At 40.8% G+C, this 21,021-nt stretch overlaps 1 protein-coding gene across 10 annotated transcripts in view; it reads right to left on the minus strand.

Annotated features, from left to right (window-relative positions):
• Positions 1–19,974, minus strand: part of CD47 (CD47 molecule) — a 65,819-nt gene extending 45,845 nt beyond the window's left edge. For 5 of the 10 annotated variants that reach the window (XM_087937382.1, XM_087937381.1, XM_026700796.2 and 2 more), the window contains exons 1-2: positions 19,439–19,860; positions 8,277–8,630 (exon numbers count right to left, since the gene is read on the minus strand). In XM_087937382.1, coding sequence (XP_087793508.1) covers positions 8,277–8,630; positions 19,439–19,487 — 403 coding nt within the window. In that variant the 5' untranslated portion in view covers positions 19,488–19,860. Of the gene's footprint in view, positions 1–8,276; positions 8,631–19,161; positions 19,344–19,438 lie in introns of those variants that run through there. The other 5 variants (XM_087937380.1, XM_026700795.2, XM_087937379.1 and 2 more) reach the window with 3 other exon arrangements.
• Between the last annotated feature and the right edge of the window lie 1,047 nt (positions 19,975–21,021).

The raw sequence follows: 21,021 nt of genomic DNA on the forward strand, positions 1-21,021 counted from the left end.
AGGGAAAGATCATTCAGTATTGCACAATTATAATCTGAAAAACTGGCTAACATTTTATGTTTTGTACTTGTATTTCTATAATATGAAATTAACTTGTACTAAGCAAGCTTGTGGCTCTATCTAGTCCAGGGGTATCAAACTCACATTGTCACGTGATGTATCACTTTTTTTCCTTCACTAAATTGGGCATGGGCGTAGCCAGCATATGACGCATTTGGCTCACAGGCCATGAGTTTGACAAACCTGATCTAGTTGAAGTACAGTCAGAGGAACGGTAGGAGTACAGGATTTCACACAGACAGAAAATCACCAGCAGCCTTTGATCCAAATGCACTAGGAAACACCTTTCTGGTATATTATTACAAGAAACATTTGTCTTTTTACAGGTTTTCCTTCCTTGGACATGCACACAGATACATTACAAGTGCACTCAAAAATATTAGAAGTGGTTTTAAGAAACATTTAGCTGTAGGTTATTTATTTTTGGTGTTATATAGAGTTAGGATTAGATTCTAACATTAAGAATCATTTAAGGTGTTCCTTAACGCAGATTGTACCACATGTAAATTAGATAATACTCCAACATTATGCTAAAATCATATAATGACGAAGAGTCAAAAGTTATTGAAAAGATGGAAAGACTAAATGGAGCAAATGGATGATTATATAAAGAAACAAATTTATGAACAAAGAGCTTTTATTTCTTACGATTATTAATCATAATTGGTGGACTGGTTCTCTCAAAAGTTAGCCTATCCATTTTCATAACTATTCCAATGATAATTACACTATTGTGCAGAACTGCACTTGATCACATAATTAAATATCATTAGTTACCATTTCCCTTCATTCTGATCCTTCTCTACTCATTCAATATATTCTAATCTTTTAAGAAAAATACATCTCTTCATCTTTTCTTCATATAGTCATACTTATTTTTAAAACACCTGATTTTATTACTCTCAAAAATATTGATTTGCTTGGGCAATATATTGAAAATAGTGTTCAGTTTAAAACCTGCAAAATTTTTCATTCAATTCAGTTCTTCTCCTTTCGGTCTTAAGCTACACATTCATCCTGTATGTCCAATACAATACCTCCTACGGTAGTATCATTTCATTTTACCTTTATCATGAAAAAACTGAACCTCATTCATTCTTTCAATTTATGTGTATCCATCTTCTACAATAATCTCACCTTCAGGCTCAGAATAACTGAAAATATGGTGTCTGTGATGGGCTTGAACTTCAGCTCCCTAATCCTGGTTGAATATGTTTATCAGAGCTTTCTACAGAGAAGAATTTGTTTTTGCTGGGCATTTTAATTGGCTTTTCTTTGCATTTCTGAAGTGTGGCTGCAAAATTATATGGCTGAGAATTTACCCACAACGTTTTCCCCATCCAACAGATTTACTTCAACATTTACCAGAAAGTTTTCTTCCTAAGTAAATAAAGAAATAATCCTATTGACTTGTGGGGGGAAATGTTTTTTTTAATCTTATTGAAAAATGCCATGGGATAGTCTTAGCTAAAAATCAAATTTTACCTCTATTTTCAAGCCGTTGTGGCATGAAATGAAATGCCTTCACAATACCCATTGTTCAGTGAAAGTTTTCATGGTTCTTTACAGTTCCAAAGGGACTCGGGACAGCTAAAGTTTGGTAAGCCATACTTAAAGATGAAAAAGTTGAAAAACCTTATATGAGAGCACTTTGGCATCAACTATTTTTCTGTATGATTTGCTAATAATTCATTTCCAGTCAATTTTCCACTCTGATCAAATTTCCAAGGAGAGAATATCATTTCAGAACCAACCAATCTATATTTTGGGGTTAGAGTTTTTTGCCCACCACTGTTTATATTGAATGCAAGTCTTCGTTCCATTGATCTATTATTAGACATCATGACTCAGGGTGGGGAAAGTAGCATATTAAGTCTGCAAAGTCACACTTTTCAAGCAGAATGTAATGACATCCTCTGAAAGGATAGGATAAAGACAGTGCATATGCAAAAACAGTCTGCATGCCCTTCCTTTACAGCAAAAAGCTAGAAGTCCTTCCTGTGGCAACATTATTTGGCACTACAAGGAAGACAAGAAGTTTGACTCTTAACATTTCAACAGCTTCTCAAGCCCCCTTCTCCTTGCCCTCTCTCACAGCCTTAGGAACACATACAGGAGGGCTATGAAAATTATTTCTCAATTACCACCTGAGAAGTAAATTCCATTCCTGTCAGCTGGTGCTCCATTCAAAATCCAAGAAAGAAATACTTAAGACTCTTTTAATTAGAGAAAAGATATCTTTTACTGGAAATCAAGTGGTAGCAACAAAACAATTCTGAATCTGAGAAAATGGGCGCGTAAATCACATATACAAAGTAATGGCAACGTTCCCATCCCCAATAGTTCAAATGGTTCTTCCAATTAAAAGTTGTGAATATCATCATGTGGGCATCTCCAGGTGGTGATGAGGCTTCTGTCCGTTGACCTTGGCATAGTTTGATAAAGGTTTGCAGCTGCGCATAGCATAGAAGAGAAAGCTAAGCAAGGAATAGAAACCTAAGTAAGAATGTACCCCCCCGCAGTTTATACAGTTCTGATTTGTAACACCTCCAGCTCACTTCCCATAATTTCCCCCCTCCTCCTCCCGTTACTTATGACAGCCAAAAGATGCAAAGCAAAGGGAGAAAATCTTGAAGGCTGACATTCGGCCCTCCTATAAAAGAGATGTTACTCCTATAAAAGAAAAAAACATAGAAGGTAATAGTCAATATACAGGTAACATCAAAATACTCCCATTTTTAGGGTTTATCGGGATATTTAGTATGAAATGCTTTGACAAGTGTAGGAGCTCTAACATCCTTTTCATTGACCCACTCAGCTTGGGAAGAAGGAAAATGTTTGCAAGCAACCAAATATTGGAGTCGACCCCTCCGTTTCCGAGAATCCAAAATTTCTTTAACTTCAAAATGTTGTTCGCCTTCAATTAGCAATGGTACAGGAGGATCAATCTGGGTTGGTCTCAAATTGGAAGTATGTTCAGGCTTTAACAGACTAACGTGGAAAATAGGGTGGATTTGTCAAAGAGTTTTTGGTAATTTCAGTTGGACTGCCACAGGGTTTACAATTCGTTCAATTGAGAAAGGGCCAACATACTTAGGGGCAAGCTTTTTTGACTTTTGGGTGGTTTGCAAATATCTGGTGGATAAAAAGACTTTGTCGCCCACCTGATATGGTCTTTGTGGAGTTCTCTTTTTGTCTGCAAATTTCTTATGAGCTTGATGTGCATCATCTAATGCTTTACGAGTAACCGGCCAGGTAAGCTGGAGTTGTGTTATCCATTCATCTAATCACTGAATGTTAGGCTTCTCACATGGAAGTTCAAGTATGGGTACAAAGTCTTGCCCCGTTGCCACTTTAAACAGAGTAAACCCAGTGCTACTATGTATGGAATTGTTATATGCCACCTCAGCAAATGGCAATAGGTCAGCCCAATTATCTTGCTGATAATTTATGTAACATCTAAGATATTGTTCCAGTACTGCGTTAGTCCTCTCACAAGCCCCATTAGTTTATGGGTGGTGGGCGGAGCTTAATCCCTGGGCGGAGCCCAATAACTTAAGGAACTCCTTCCAAAAGTTCGAGGTGAATTGGACACCTGTCAGAGATTATGCGTTCAGGAACCCCATGTAACCTGTAGATATGTAAAATGAACAGTTTAGCCAACGTTTTTGCAGATGGGATCGTCAAACAAGGTATAACTGTGTTTCCCCCACTTTCAGGTAATTCCACTAAAAAATCCATAGAGATTTCTTTCCATGGAGCCATTGGTCTAGCCACATTTTGTAGCAAGCCTGCTGGCTTACCAGGGGGCCGTTTGGCTGAGGCACAGATAGGACAGCTAGTCACATAGGTCTCAATGTCCTTTTTCAAGGTAGGCCACCAAAATTGCCTTTTAACCAAGTGTAAGGTCTTCATAAATCCAAAATGTCCAGCAGCTTTAGAGTCAGGAGCCTGCTGTAATATTTGGTTCCTCAGTTTCTCTGGCACATATAATTTGGTTCCCACCCATGCCAATCCATCTCTAACCCTACAGTTATTTGAGTAAGCAAGGAACCAGTCATCAAGTTTTAGAGCATCTCTTAATTGTGCAGTCAAATCATTCGATAAATCCACCTCCTTCTTCTTTTGGGCTCTGGTAACCACTGGAGCTGCCAACTGTTTGGTTGGGACAATCGGCCGTATCACTTCCTGGCGAGCACTATTATATTGAGGTAATCTAGATAGAGCATCCGCCATGAAGTTCCTCCCCGAATGTACTTCAATGAAAAATTAAAGAGTTTAAAGTACTGTGCCCAGCGAATTTGTTTGGGGGACAGCTTCTGGGGCGTTTTCAAGGCCTCCAAATTTTTATGATCAGTCCACACCTCAAATGGGTGTTTTGCTCCTTCTAAGAAATGTCTCCAAGTTAACAGGGCCCAGCGAACTGCAAAAGCTTCTTTTTCCCAGACAACCCATCTCCTTTCAGTTTCAGATAATTTACGGGAAGTATATGCACATGGCTGTAAAGTCCCCATCTCATTTGCTTGCAGTAACACCGTTCCAACTGCTACGTCACTCGCATCGGCTTGGATCACAAAAGGAGCATCCATGTCCGGGTGCTTGAGTACTGGTTCAGCAGCGAACAGTCGTTTGAGCTTTTCAAAGGCAGCTTGGCTTTTGTTTCACCTCCCCTTTGGTTTTTAGGAGGTTTGTGATAAGCAGTGCTATCTTTGCAAAAGCCGGGACAAATTGTTGGTAAAAACTGGTGAATCCCAAGAAACTCTGAAGTTGTTTCCTGGTGCGTGGAGGGGCCCATTCCAACACGGCACGAACCTTCCCTGGATCCATTTCTATGCCCTCATGTGAGATGCGATAACCCAAATAGTCAATTTTCTCCTGAAGGAATTCACACTTGGACAATTTTGCATACAGCTTAGCGGCTCGGAGTTTTTCCAAAACTGACTGCACTAGTTTCACATGTTCATCACGAGTCTCTGTGTAGATAAGGATATCAAGGTAAACCAAAACCCCTTTGTATAAATGTTCATGTAACACTTGATTGATCATTTGCATGAATACTGCTGGGGCCCCCTGTAGGCCAAATGGAAGAATGTTGAATTGGAAACAACCCATCAGGCAGTTGAAAGCAGTTTTCCATTCATCCCCTTCCTTAATTCGAACCCGGTAGTACGCTTCTCTCAAGTTGAGCTTCGTAAAAAATTTCCCTTGGCCAGGTGGGTCAACATGTCCTTCATCAAGGGGAGGGGGTACACGTTTTCCATGGAAATAGCATTCAGGTTTCTATAATCAACACATAAGCAAAGGGAGCCATCTTTCTTTTCACGGAACAACACTGGGGCCGGGGTCTAGCGGGTTGGATAAAACCACATTCCAAATTCTTATCGATAAATGACTGCAGCTCTTCTAGATCCCACGGTGTCATCGAGTATAGCTTCGGTTTTGGGAGTTTCACCCCAGGTAAAATTTCAATACTACAATCTGTTGAACGATGGGGTGGAAGCTCATCCAAGGCCTTTTCACTGAATACTTTCTTTAAGTCCCAATATTCCTCTGGAATTTTCTCCTCCCCCTTCAGTTTCTCCGTACCCGTGTAGGCCAGTTCAGTGGGATTCTTGAGTTTCGGTTGAGATCGCCCCTCCCCTTCCGGGAGCTGGTCAGTACGTATGCGCAATGACCCCCTCGTCCAATCGACGTGGGGGTTCCATTTCCGGAGCCAGGGCAATCCCAGTATTAGCGGCCGTTCCATTCCAGGGGCCACAATAAAACACAAAGTCTCTCTATGCTTCCCCATTGTCATTTCTATGGGTTCCATAATGAAATGTGCAGGGCCGCCCCCAGCTACCGATCCATCCAATTGGCAAAAGGCTATGGGCGTTTTTAAGGTCTTTAGCCCATTTTCTCCACTACTTCCGAGTTGACTACGCACCTTGTGCACCCAGAGTCTAACAAGGCCAGCATTTTCCCTTTGGCTCCCGATGTGGGTACCCTTAACTTCACTGGAATGGTCATAGGGCCCATGTTTGGATTTACCAGTGAGTCATCTTCCAATTCGAATTCACTCTCTTCAGAAGAGGTTGGAGTTCCCAGCTCCTCTCCTTTCGGAGGGGCGACCTCTACAACCTCGTCCACTTCAAGCGCCATTTCACAAGGCTTCGCTAGGGTTTTTTCAGGTCTTTTTCCTCCTCCTAGCACCCCCTTTGGTTCCAGCTTGGCCCTGCAATCTGCAGCCCGGTGACCTTCCTTCCCACATTGGAAGCAAGCAGTGGTCTTGGGTTTCGCCGCCATCCCTCCCTTTTGGGTTTTTAAGGCTTCTCGAGGATGGGTGGGGGAGGACTTGCTCCAACCAGAACCCCCCCGGCGTCTGTTTTGGGTTAGATCAATTTCCACCTCTGCTACCAGCACGTACCACATCTGCAGCTCATTGGGGTCTCTTCTGGCAATGCAGCTTTGGTATACATCTTCATTTAACCCATCTTTGAATGCTTCTATCAGGGCTCCCTGGGACCAGCCTCGAATATGACACTCCAGCTCTCTAAATTCCTGGGTGTAGTCGGCCACTGATCTCCGCCCCTGATTTATGGTCTTCATCCTAATTCTGGCCTTACATTTAGCGAGTCTTCAAACCTGGCCCGCAGCGCAGTCATGAAGAGGTCATAATTCATCAGCTGAGGGGCATTATCATTATGCAAAGTCACCATCCACTTTGCAGCTGTTCCCTCCAGAGCATCTAACACATCTAACTTTGGCTGCTTCTGAGGAAAAATCCCCTCCGTATTCCTCCATATGGCTCCAGACTTGGGCTAGGAAAAATCCTAACTCCTTGGGATCCCCCCATATTTCACTTCCAATGGAGGCACCTTTGGAGTTCTCCATCTTCTGGCAATTACTTCTCCCGCTGGGGGCCCCTGGGCTGCTGCTGCCTGTTGCGCTAGCCCGGGTTGATTTATGGGGGTGGCTGCTCTGCTTCTTCTGGCTGGGGCTGCCTCCCCCTCCTCTCCCTCATACCTTTGTTCAGTTTGAGGATCTCCGATAGCTTCATTTAGAAGATGCCTGGCTTGAGTTAACAAAAAATTCTTCCTTTCCTTCTCTTGCCATGGCTCCTCTCTTCCACGCAACGGGTAGTGGTCACTCCTGGAGGAGGCTTTTCCTCAGGATCCTTCCAGCCAACTCGCAGGGACCACTTGGGTTTTACAGCTGGTTTTTCTCCAAGATTTAGTTCTGCTAACAAGTCAGCTTCCCTTGCTTCCTCTAGCAGCAGAGAATCTTGTCCTCCAGTTGCTCCCAGGTCTTCTTGGTCGCTGGCTGGACTTGACATGATGTTCAGACCCCCTCGGAAGAAAATGTATTATCTCTCTGGGTGGGCTGGTAATGGGAGATTCAGAATAATGTCAGCTGGTGCTCCATTCAAAATCCAAGAAAGAAATACTTAAGACTCTTTTAATTAGAGAAAAGATATCTTTTACTGGAAATCAAGTGGTAGCAACAAAACAATTCTGAATCTGAGAAAATGGGCGCGTAAATCACATATACAAAGTAATGGCAACGTTCCCACCCCCAATAGTTCAAATGGTTCTTCCAATTAAAAGTTGTGAATATCATCATGTGGGCATCTCCAGGTGGTGATGAGGCTTCTGTCCGTTGACCTTGGCATACTTTGATAAAGGTTTGCAGCTGCGCATAGCATAGAAGAGAAAGCTAAGCAAGGAATAGAAACCTAAGCAAGAATGTACCCCCACCCCCACCCCAGTTTATACAGTTCTGGTTTATAACACCTCCAGCTCACTTCCCATAATTTTCCCCCCTCCTCCCCGTTACTTATGACAGCCGAAGTATGCAAAGCAAAGGGAGAAAATCTTGAAGGCTGACAATTCCCCTCTGAAATTACCAAATTTGCCCTAAGTGGAAAATTTTAAATTCTTATTCACACTTCTTTATTTCTCTGTCATGGATATGGAGTGGTAGAAATTGTGAGAATTGTGAGGGGGGAATCACTTTACTCTGCCTATTTTATATAATTCTTATATTATTTGATACAAACAGGGAAAGGGATATTACGATTGATAACCCAAATTATGACCAGCTATATGAAGCCAAGCCTAACATCTGTATTCTTCTGATGATTGCATGATCTTCTCCAACATCTATATAGTTCATGGGTAGATTTTAAAAACCAAAGTTTCAACGGATTTCACAGAACATCTAAACAAGTAACTTACCTGAACTCGCTCTCAGTTCAAATCTTGTTTTTCCTTCTCTGTTTCCTTCTGTTACTTCACAAGTATAATTTCCAAGAACAGCCTGATTTGTTGATATAACAAGTGAAGCAATGCCGTAAGGTAGCATCGAGTGGTTCAGAAATTTTGCAGTTTCAAAATTATTGCCTTTGGTAATGTTACCAGAAACTCCATCATAAGTGAACAATGGGTTTCCTTGAAATTTCCATGACACAAACATTGTTACGCTGTTATTCTCTTCCAGATTAGTTACCACACAAGGGAGGACGAATTGAGGTCCATTACAGTAGTTTATTTCAAGAAATGGGACATTCTGAAATGACAGCTGGGCTGAACCTAAAAGAAAGAGAAATAAAAATATGATTGTTTGTATTTTAAGAAGGAAATGTGGCTAACGCAAGACTACATGCATTTTATCTCAGCCAAAGATGCGCCAAAAAGTTCTTTTGCTGGAAGAGGCCACTCTCAAAGCTTGAATCTTTGCTTTATTTCAGCATAGTTTTTGAGAGCTCAAAGATCCACCCACTCCCACTTTGGTGAAGGAACCAATTAGAAGGCGAAATGGTCAAACAGAAAATGAATTGCAGGTTAAGAGTTGTAAAAGGAAGGGAAGATGCTGCAAATGGACAGGAGAGTTTTCTTCCCTTTCATCTAACCCTACCTTTGAACACATCAACTACACGCCATAGGAAACATTTGCTTCCAGTTTGACTAAAGAAGCTTCCCTTTCTCTTAAGGGAAGCTTCCCTTAAACTTCCTTTTTAAGCTTTTTTTAAAGGAGGAATTTCTTGACAGTGAGAACAATTAATCAATGAAACAGCTTACCTCCCAGAATTATGGGTGTTCCATTGCTGGAGGTTTTCAAACAAAGATGGGACAACCATTTGCCTGGAATGGAATAAAGATCCCTCCCTCCAAAGTCCCTTCCAGCCCTATAAGTCGATGATTACCCCCACCCCACCCTTTTGCTTTTCTTCTCCCTTTCCTATGCTGTCTTCTCTTTCCTACCCTTTCCCATTGATAGGTATAGAACAATTAATAACCATTAGCTGACCTTTAGACAAGATAGTTACGATGATTCACTGTATGAAAAATATTTTTGAGCTTCAGAAAAGACAACAGAAGATTAATCCTGGTTTGGTTCTTAAAAAAGAACAAAGGAAAATAAATCTAGATGTATACAAATTGGATGTCCAGAGTGATAAAATGTAGCATGTTTATGTAGAGTTGTGTCTGAATAAGTCATTGTCCCCAAGGGGAGGAAATGTTAGCTCCATGCAACAGGCAGAAGATGACGGGTACCTCACTGTGACAATACTACCCAAATGTGAGAAACTGACAATTTCCAGTTAGAGGGTAGAAGACTATCAGTCCCTTGGTGGCAAAGACTTATTCAGAGGGCTGGAAAGTGACAGTTCGCAATCAGAGTACAGAACATCATTATTTCCTTGAGAGTAGAAAGCTGGTAATCAGCACTTCTTGGCACTTCTTTAAAAATTGAGTGATTGGAGGGGGGGGGAGTGCCCACATATAACCTGAGCCTAAGTTGAGCCCAAAAAACAGTTCCACTTTTTGGGGATTGTATTGGGTACAGAAATGTTACAAAATCTGAATGTTTTTAAAATATTTTTTTCTTAAAATCCTAAAGCAAAAATGTAAGGCACCTGGCATACCTGTTCTCAATCTGTTTTATTAAATAAATAAATAAAATCAGCCCATCAAATTTTAATAGTGCAGTTCTAGACCTTTGGTTACATGCAAACTACCCCTTACCCTTTCCTGATGAAGTGTCTGTAACAGAAAAAGACTATACAAATGTATTAAACATGATTTAAGAATAAATCAGATCATGTTATGCTATTATTTTATCAAACATGCTTAAGTAAATTATTTACAGGTCAGGCAATGGCAGACTAAGACATTTCTGAAGGGTAGTGACAATTCTGCAGTGGAGATCAATGTCTGGATGAGAAGCCGAGGCGAAAAGAGCCTCTCGGCATAAGGTAAAAATAAGACACCATCCACTTATGCTTCAGACAGTTTTTCCTTGGAAGCCTGAGAGATGGTCATTTGATCAAAATTCAGACACTTGGCAACTGACTGTTTATGACAGTGTCCTGGGGTCATGTGATCACCTTTCGTCAAAGCAAAGTCAATTAGGAAGCCACATTCTTTTAACAACCATGTTTCCAACTTAACAACTGCAGACATTCACTTAACAACTCTGGTAAGAAAGATCGTAAAATGGAGCAAAACTCATTTAACAAATGTCTCAGCAACAGAAATTTTGGCCTCAATTGTGGGTTGTAAGTTAAGGACTACCTATATTTGAACTTTGGGAGGCTTCATAAGATTAAGCATTCAATTACTCTATTCAGGTTCCAAATTGAGTAGATCGGTATAAAGTGGGATAGGTGTCAAATGGTTGTTATATACAGCTGCTAACAAGCTAATGTCATATTCTTCCACATGAAAAACGGGGAGAGTATTTCATAAAAGAAAAGTATTGGGAGTTTGAACAAGGAAGTGTCCTTTGAATGGAAGAGCCAAGGAAAAAGAGAACAAGAGTAATTCTGCCTAAAGACGGATTGAGTAAAATGCCCTCAGGGACAGCTAGATTTGTCAAAATAGGGACTATTCAACAGCATGACTGTCAGGCTTACAGTTAGACGCAAAAGTTTAGGCACCCCTGGTCAAACTGTATACTTCAATGAATGCTTAAATGAATAGAAGCTGACACAACCCCTACATAATACAAAATGAAGATAATTCACTCTTACAAAGCAGGATGAGGGTATAAACAATTTTCTAAAGACTTCCAGCTAGCAGTTTCAGCCGTGACAAACAGAGTTAAGAAATGGAAGTTATAATGAACTGTTGAAATCAGGACAAGGCCTGGAAGATCAAGAGAAATCTTTGCTAAAGCTACCTGAAATCTAGTAAGACCTACAAAGCAGAATCCATAGATCACTTCAACAATCTGCTGAAAAGTGTAGCGGCATTGTAGTATATGTCTGTAGATCTATACTACAACACTGCCTAGACACAATGATCTGCGTGAGAGAACCTCTCTCTTTCTCTTTCTTTCTCTCTCTCTTTCTCTCTTTTTCTTTACAGAAGTTGTTCAAAATATGCAAAAGAAAACTTCAATAAGTCTGACATGATTTGATCTGTTAAATTCAAATGGAAATGTTTGGCCGCAATCAAGTAAGTTTGAAGAAAAGACCATCTTGCCATTTAAAGAACTTCCAAGGAGAACCGCATCAACACTGGCAGGCCAAGCTACTGTATATAAATAGGAAGCAAACCCTACCCTCATTAGTACTGATGGTGTTACCTAGTTAGATAGTCTGCAAGCATACAACCGAGCTCAGAAAGCATCAAGGACTCAACAAAAGTTCTATTATGCTTTGGGGTTGTGTGACATCTAGTGTCAAAGAAATGTGCTGGTTAAAAGAAGAATACATTCATCTAGGTATCAACATATCCCTAGAAGTCCTGAAGGCAGAGAAGATACTGAAAAAGGGATGACTATTTCAACAAGATAAAAATGTGAAACATATCTCCGAATCAATTGTGAAATACGAAGGAGAGATAAAAGATTTTTGGATGCCCTTCGCAATTCTCACAGTTGAATACTATTGAAAAATCTGGAGAGAAATATCAAATGTATAGCATAATCAAATAGAAGAACATTTCTGAACTAGAAAGTTCTCCAAGGAAGAATGGGGGGAAAACCCTAAAAGTAAGAATAGAAGGATTCTTCTTTCACTACATATATTGTTTGAAATCTATTAATTGTGCCAATGAAGAGTCAGAATTTAGTAAGTGAAAAAATGTCCAGTATTCTGCACCTGCCATTTTACTCTTTCTAATCTGCAAACAACTGCACATATAGGAAGTACATATTCATATTTGCACAGAGACATCATGTTTAACCTTACACCATATAGAGGTTATGTCAGCTTCTATTAATTTAGGAATTGACTGGAATAAGCATTTCAATGAAAGATATCTAACTTTTGCATACAACTATATCTTTGGTTTGTTTGAGATGAATTGGAATGATACTTCTTTTAATTTTCTTGTTGCCTGTTTTTTTCCCCTTAATATTCATATATCTGTGTTTAGGTAGGAAGCAGATTCTTCTTTAAATATCCAGATCACCTTCCTCATCCATCCTTTTCCTAATACTTTCTTTCACTGGGATTTTTATATTGTGGTAAAGTGGTTTTATATGTTCAGTTATTGGCTAAGAGTCATAATGAGTATGCTTACTCATAATAAGTTTTAAACCATTAGTTCCAAACTGAATTGCTGGATGTACATTGTTAGTCATAAACTAACAAAAAAAATCAATTTGGCAGAATGTTGAAATTCAGTTTTTGTCTGTATTATATAGTACACAACTAAACTGTCAGCCCAACAACTGTCTTCTTTGTTAATCTTCTGCCATATTGTTCTGGATATTTTCAGTGATGAGAGACAGTTTGTGAATGTTTGTGGCCTGCAAAATTCAATATTGTATTGAATGCCTAGGGCAAGTTTGTTAGACAAACAATCCTGGAAAGAGTAACAGTGGTGCCATGTTTCTCTATTTGTACACACTCTATTAGCTGATAGAGCATTTTATTTGGCAATGATTTTGTAGATCTTTTCAGCAAATTGAGCATCAGGAACATTTTTCTGAGCTCCACAGAAATATTTTTGATTGGAGCATGAATTATTTTTGATAGAAGTATATATCCAGAAAACTAATATGTTTTATTTAACAAGAGAGGGTAAAACATGCCAAAACACCTCTAAGTAGTTCTCAACTTATGACTATAGTAACATTTAAACAATTATAATTGTAAGGAGTGATGGTTGTTAACAGGATCATCACATAACTGATTTAACCTTTTTGCGACATTCATTAAGAAAACAGCTGTTACTCAGCAAATGAGGGTGTTGTAAAACATACCCATAGTTTTCTATGGGGCATTTTTTGCCAGAAGCCAAAAATAAATTCCAGTTTCCAACAAAAACATTAAAAATCATGGTCACATGATTGCAGGATGCTGCAAAGAGCTGTAAACATGGATCAGTTAACAAATGCCCAAAATGCAGTATATGACTGCAGGGGATGGAGTGGGCAGGTCAATTTATGGAACCTCAAATCTGGATTGTAACTTTTTCAGGATCCATCATAACTTCAAAAGGTCACTAAGCAACCAGTCACAAGTTGAGGACTACCTGTGTCTCAACTGATCTGCTGATCAGTTAGACCTTTTCTAATAATAACATAGTGAAAGTGGGCTCAGTTTCAATACAGAGATGGCATAGTATATTGCTTGGGACATTGTTTGCTTTAACCAGAATATCTTTATGCATTAATAAGATTTTGATGACGTTTGCATCATATCGCAGGTCACACTACTACACAACTACAGATAGTTTTAAGGGTTTTACCATTTTTTTTCCTCCATGCTATATTAACTTGCTCTTTAGGGCTAATTTCTTAATAACCTTCTCCCAAGTACTGCTTGGGTTTTATCAAAAGTATCAGAGGAAAAATATATTTTTAATTCAATGTAGTTTTAAAAGGTAGGTAAACATGGGTATGTGATCAAGAGTGTTCATGTCACACTCATACCAAAAAATAAATTCACTTTCTAGGGATTTTATACCAGTTCTTCACTTCAAGGAATCACCAAATCAGCAGAATTTCAATTCAGACACAAAAGCTCATCAATATAATAATTAACTTTTCAAGCTACTATGTTGTAATTATGTCCTGGTACTGTACACATTTAGAATTCATGTCCCAAACTTCCTTCAGCTATGCATTTACAGCATACATTGTCATGGCCCAGAATCAGAGTCTGACTATGAAAAAGCTGTTCCAGCTGAACAAGTGGAATGGTTCCAGCTGAAGCCAGGAGACACCAAGCCAGGAATCACCTTTGGCTGTTTAAACACAGGGACCATCAGAAAAGCTGGATCAGTGGGATGATGAGGCGTGTTCTCCACTCCCTTGGACTCAGCAAGCAGAACAAAGATGCTCAATGAGACCTCTTGCCACACAAAAGAATAATTGTATGGCAATTATTCTTTAATTCTATCTTTAATTATAGCTGGCAGCAGTCTGATTTAGGAACAATCTGACCCATGTTTCTTTGTTGAAACAACTGACTGATCTATTTTGGTATCTCGTTCTTATAAAGTTCCTGAAACCTTTGGACTGGCTGATAAATGGACTCGGCTGTCGAAACCTTAGCTTGGATTTGATTTTTGGTGTGTTAAAAACAAAACCTTTCAGGCAAGCTTTCTTTCCAAAAGACCCTGTTTCAATATAAATTCCTTTACTTAGTTGTAGAGTTGTAATTGCAGGAATGTTCCAATCTCGGAATGGCAAACCTCAGCTAAAGAATGTTTCCAAGCAAATACAACTCAGGTAAACGAAGTTACTAATCTAAAGGAGGATTAGAGAGAGGAAGTAAACTTATGCTAGACTTTAACTAGAGATAATTAATTGCATGGATTACTGTGCTAAACAATAACAAAAGTTAAGCAGTAACCAAAGTTAACCAGTGATGGAGGATGTGTATAAATGTGTATAAATGCAAGACTAGACTCCAATAACGATCATCATGATTCAGTTGTTCATGATCAAACAACTCGACTGCCTCGTCATTACAACACTTAGTAGTGTTTATCTACCCAGCCTGAGTAAATTGCTATTATCACTAACCACAGTGTCTGAGAGTTTAAAACCTAAAACAGGACACGTATCCACACTGGAATCCATTCAACTAAAATACAAGAGAACCATGTCTCATGTTTTCCCCATAATGACTAATACATTTCTCCAGCTGCAGTTAAATTGTGCCTCAGTAAAGGCAGAATGAGAAATTATTGGCTGAAATGTCTACAAGCATGTTTTTAGCTCAGTTTATCCTAGCTGAGAAATTCATCTGTTCTTGAAAGAGGCAAATAATCACTGACTTGGCTAACTATGGACTCTCACCCCAACCTCTGCTTATGATAGCAGTAGAGAAAGAATGGCTGAAGTCAAGCAAAGAGTATTTGACTCAGATCTCTTAGCTGACAGAACCAGTTCCTCACATTGCTGCTACTTTACTTTCACTGGCACGCCATACGCCATTCCAAAATACCTCTTCAATGTCCTCCCTGCCTAACAAGGAAGGACATTCACCCTGGCCTCAGGATCTTTGATATCCTTCACAAATAATAGAGATACCATTTAATAATATCCCTTTTCAAAAATGCATTTGCATCTATTCACATTGCATCTTTCTTTCTAAGCTACTTCATATCATTGTTGGCAATTAGAGTTAATCACCCCATACATTAGCTGATGCTTCAAATGACTTCCCTCTGAAACTCTGCTCTTTTGACTAAGGGATCAGTCCAGGGTAATCACCACAAAGATCATTTAAATCAGCACTGTTGCAATTAGAAGGCAATAGGTTTAACATGGAGCCCAACTGTAGCTATTTGACTGACCCTTCACACTTAAAGGTAGTCCTAGACTTATGGCCATAATTGAGCCTCACAATTTTATTGTTAAGTGGGATATCTGTTGTGAATTTTGCCCCATTTACCACTTTTGCATAGTGAAACACTGCAGTTGTTAATAACCCAATTTAAGTGAATCTGGTTTCCCACTGACTTTTCTTGTCAGGAGGTCACAAGAAGTGATCATATGACCCCAGGACACAACAATTGTCATAAATATGAGCAAACTGCCAAGCAACTGAATTATTATCACATGACCATGGGGATACTGCAAAAGTTGTAACTCTGAAAAATGGTCATAAGTCACTTTTTTCAATGCTGTTGTAACTTTGAACAGTCACTAAAACAAACTTGTAAGTTGAGGACTACCTTTATGAAGTCAAGCTGGGATGAAGTATGGTATATAGGTAGTCCTCAGCTTACGATTGGTCGCTCAGTGACTTTTGAAATTATGATGGACTTCCCCAGTACTAACAACCCAGTTCTGAAGTTCCAAGGTCTGCCCCCCAAGGTCATATGACCACATCTTAGACACTTGGCAATCAGCCCACACTTACAGCTGTTTGCAGCATCCCATGATCATGTGATTGCATTTTATATTTTTGCTGAAAGTGGCATTTACTACCTTTTTTTGGCAAAACTGCCCCATAGAAAACAATTGGTTTGCTTAACAACTGTGGCATTCACTTAACCACCACCACAAAAAGGTCATTAATTAAGTCAGTTATATGACTTAATGTGTCACACTTTATGATCTCAGGACTTACAGCCATAATGGGCAGCTTTCATATATCATAGGACTTGACTTAATATATGTATAAATGACATGAGTAGCCAGAAAACATGATTTTCAAATTTGCAGGTAATAGCTTAAAGCAGGGGTGTCAAACTCAACCACTGTGGGCCGTATCAGGATTTTGTTTGCCCTTGGGGGCTGGGGTGGACATGGCTGGTTGCTGCATCCGACTGGGTAGACGGGACTGGGGTGGGCTGGGGCCAGGGTGTCACGGCCCTGCAGGACAACTCTGGGCCTATCAGGAGCCAGATCTGGGCCATCACCATGTGTTTGACACATCTGCCTTCACAGACACTAACAAGATTCAAGAACAGTTTGACAATCTGAAAAATTAGGCCCCAAAATAGCAGAATGAATATCAGTTCAACAATATTCTAAATTTGTATAGGAAAAATCAAAGGCATAGGAAAAGAATAAGAGAGATGTAATACATGGCCATGAAAAAAGATTCTGGATATCTTATTGCATAATATGAGCCAATAGTTTAATGCAGCTGCATAACTAATCAAATGTGATCCTGGCTGAACCTGCAATTCAGGAAGAACAGGCAAAACATGTCCAGAGGAAAAGTCAAAATGAAAAGAGGCTCCAGAAAAAACTAATTATATGAATTATCTAATTATCTTAATATCTACAAGAACTTGAGGAGGCATCATGCAGCACCTGGTGTTCTCCAGTTGTAGCAGACTATAATCCCACTATCATAATTAGTTTTGTTTGGGGACTTTGGAAACTGTAAAGTTACAGAATTAGTACGGGTAGTCCTTGATTTACATCCATTTGTTTAGTGACCATTCAGCACTAAGTGACTTACAACCATTTTCACCCCTATGACCATTGTTGCTTCATACCCACAGTCACGTGATCAAAATTTGGATGCTTGGCAACTGACATGCATTTATGACAGTTGCAGTGTCCTGGGGTCATGTGATCACTTTTTGCTACTTCTGACAAGCAAAGTCAATGGGAGGCCCTAGATTCACTTAAGAACTGTGTTACTAACTTAACAACTGAGGCCAGAAAGGTCATAAAATGGGGCAAAACTCACTTTACCCCTGTCTGGCTTAGCAGTGGAAATTTTGGGCTCAATTGTGGCCATAAGTCAGTGAAAACAAGGTGTGTACTACCCGTATACCCATTTCAGCAGCAAGTCCAATCCCCCTTTCAGACCAGAAACTCAAATTAAGGCAACCCAGAGAAATAGCTCACTAGGCACTGCTTGAATATATCTAGTAGAGATCACCCTACTGGTTTACTGGTTCCATAGTCAAACTAGTCTTAGTTGTGTTCAACAAATCAGACAGAAGTACCAGGCTCAGGAGATTCCTAAAATGACAATCTGGTGGTAACCTTTCATTAGGAAAAAAAGAAAAAAAGCTCATTGGCATTTTCAAATGATAGAAATTTTTTTTTTTTGAGTTTGCTTTGGGAATCTGAAACCTATTTGTCCAATAAATGAAGCCAAGTTGTCAATAAATCAATAAATCTTTGAAGATAAATGTTAAAATTATCCCAGAATGCTTCCCAATTTTAGTTATTCTCAAAAAGTTGGAAGGTGTCAAAGATAATTTATTACCTCCATTTCTACAGAAGAGCTGTGTGAAATGCACAACCCGGGCTTTCATGATCCCTGTACAACTCAACAATCTGCTTGCAACAAAATTCTTCATGAACAATCTGATTAAAAGTATGCTAGCACAATGTTGTCACTCTGTATGATTCATTTAATCTCAAAATCTGTCCATGACAAGGTTTGGGGATTACATGAGTCGCATCCTGTGTTGCTGGGAAATGTATTTCGTACATGCAATACTGCAAGCCTGAACCAGATTATTCAGTCTGCTCTCTTTCCCAGGAAGATATATGGCACTGGCCCAGGTGAAACAAAATACTGGTTAGTTTCACCCACCAGGTTACTCTGTGTAAATCGGAGAGAGTGGGAAGTTGCTCCGAAGTTTTAACGTCAAAAAGAAGAGGTGGCTTCTACACTGTCACAATCCTTTAGCTGGGTTCTCCCAAGGACAGCAGCCATGAACAGTAACTATTAACCGGAAAGCGGGGGGGGGACCCCAGAACTGTCTCGCAAACCAAACCAACCAGAAGGTGAGAAAGCGGCACCCAGAATATTCCGAAGCAGGGCGAACGCCGGAGTCACAGTCAATAACAGCCCCCCACACACACACACACACATATATACACCCGCCAGCCTGCTGCCACTTCTGCCACCACACATTCGGAGCAGCAGGACTCCTGAAGCGAAGCGTATGGGAAGCATCAGGCGTTAAAGAGGTAGCCAATCCCAGAGCTCAGCACCCTACGCCTGTCGAAATAATTGGGTTCGCTCGAAGGGGGAGGGAGGGCAGAGGACGTGTGGTGCAAGGCAGCGGTACACTCCAGCCAAACAAACCCAAAAGCCTCAGCTTCATGGCGCAGTCAGTGGATAGGACGGAAAGCTAAAGTCTCAACAATCCCGGCGAGGCGGGGGGGGGGAGGGAGGAGGCAGCTTCTCTCCCTTTCCGCTTCTATTTAAAAAAAATAAAAGAACCGTACTCTACCGTCCTTGGAGCCCGAAAAACAACCCAGCTCCCTCTGGGGGCTTCAGGCCACGGCCAAGCAGAAACGGGGATAGGAACCGCGCAGCTTACTCCAAAACCGCCGCGGAGCAAAAAGCGCGGGGTATCTGCTGGGTTGGTTGTGTGTTTTTTTTTTTTTTTGCTTACACGGAAGGAGGCGAAAGGCCGAGAGAGAAAAGCGAGGGGTACAGCAATTGGAGCGGGAATAGCGCCGCCGAGGGCGAGAACAGCAAAAGAAGACAACCGACACTCACCGGCGCCCAGAGTGCCCAGCAGCACCCACCACACGCACAACATCCACATGTCCAGGCTGGCGCAAGGGAGGGCAATCCGCTTTCTTGCCGCGACAATTCTCTCACAGACCAAGGGAAAGACCGCTGGGGGGAAGTAAGGAGATCCGGAGCTCGGACTCGGAGCCGCCCAGCCCGCAGCCTGTCAAGCTTCGACGGTTCCCTCTAGCCGCAGCAAGCGGGGCGGAGCCACACCCGGCTTTCGCTTTCGCTCTCCGCCGCAGGAGGGGAGACGAAGGCGTAGGTGGAAGAACAGCCCCCTCCGTAGCCGGCTGCCGGACTGATGCTGCGCGCTACGACTTGAGAGCAGGTGGGTTTTCTTTCGTGAAGAGCCGGCGAAGACCTCCAGGTTCTCGCCCTTTTCCAGCTTGTGCCGCCGTAAACCCAGGGAGGAGCTACGGTAGTCCTCGACAATCGCCGCACCCCTTCAGAAGACCTTGAAATCGTCCACCGAAAGTTTCCAACCTGGCGAGACGGCGTTTACGGCTGCTCCCGGCTCTTCTAGCGCACGCAGGAATTGCGCAGACTTGGAAATGAACGTTGGGCTCTTGGCGTGACAAAGGAGGAACTCTGCGTCATACTGAAGCTTGCGATCGTCAGGGAAAGCCGACGCCGCCAAAGAGAAGTCTTCGCCCATCTTATGTACTGTTCAGTATGTGCAAGTCTGAGATGGCGCAGCAGACTGGACCTGAGGCTCCGGCTAAGCCCGAAGCAAAAACTCCCAATGAAATCTTTACAGCGCTCTTCCATGAGTGTTTCCCGTCAGTCTTATAATAAGACGGCTTTATGAAGTAAGGTTTCTGGAGCCTTGAAACACGCACAGTTGCAGGAAAAGCATTAGCTATGAATAAGAGATGAGTTTCCTGGTTTCATCTGAGGTTTCTACACCGGGGGATTTAGATTGGAGTTGGGTTTTTTTTTGGTTTTGGTTTTTTTTGCTGTGTCTCCAGTTCCCCTGCTCTCGTGCTGGTGCCTATTATTTTTCATAAAGTATAAATGCATCATGCTTTAGGAACACTTGAAGTTAAACCCACATAATCATTATAGGAGCTGGCGTTTTAAATTCAACTATAAATCACACTAGATAGCGTCTCAAGTAAATTAATTTAGAATAACTGAGATAAATATGGCCTTTCTACAGCCTTTTCAATATGCTGCTATATAATAAATACCATGCTGTCAACATATTAGGACTTACACTCAGACATGTGGGGAGAATTGGCCATCTTTCAGACAATCATTCTTGATGTTTCCTTCATCAAGAGCAAATGTTAGTGGCAATGTTAATAATAAGCCAAAGGGGTTTTTCAGCAACTGCACGTTGAAATCATAGCATATAAATAAAGACAAATTAAGTAATCCAGTTTCAACAGAATCTAGGGGTAATCTTATCTTCTTTTTAACCCAGAATTTCTAAAATATCTTTTTTGTTTGAAGAACACCAAGTAATACATTGGAAATCATTTCTTCTCTAAATGCTCCTGACCGGAATATTTTTGGTTGGCTTTGGAGAAATTCAGGATTAATAAGCAAGATCGCAGAGATGT

This window comes from Pseudonaja textilis, chromosome 7 (assembly GCF_049901715.1).
Source record: "Pseudonaja textilis isolate UNSWEBS1 chromosome 7, rPseTex1.2, whole genome shotgun sequence".
Lineage (NCBI taxonomy): Eukaryota > Metazoa > Chordata > Lepidosauria > Squamata > Elapidae > Pseudonaja > Pseudonaja textilis.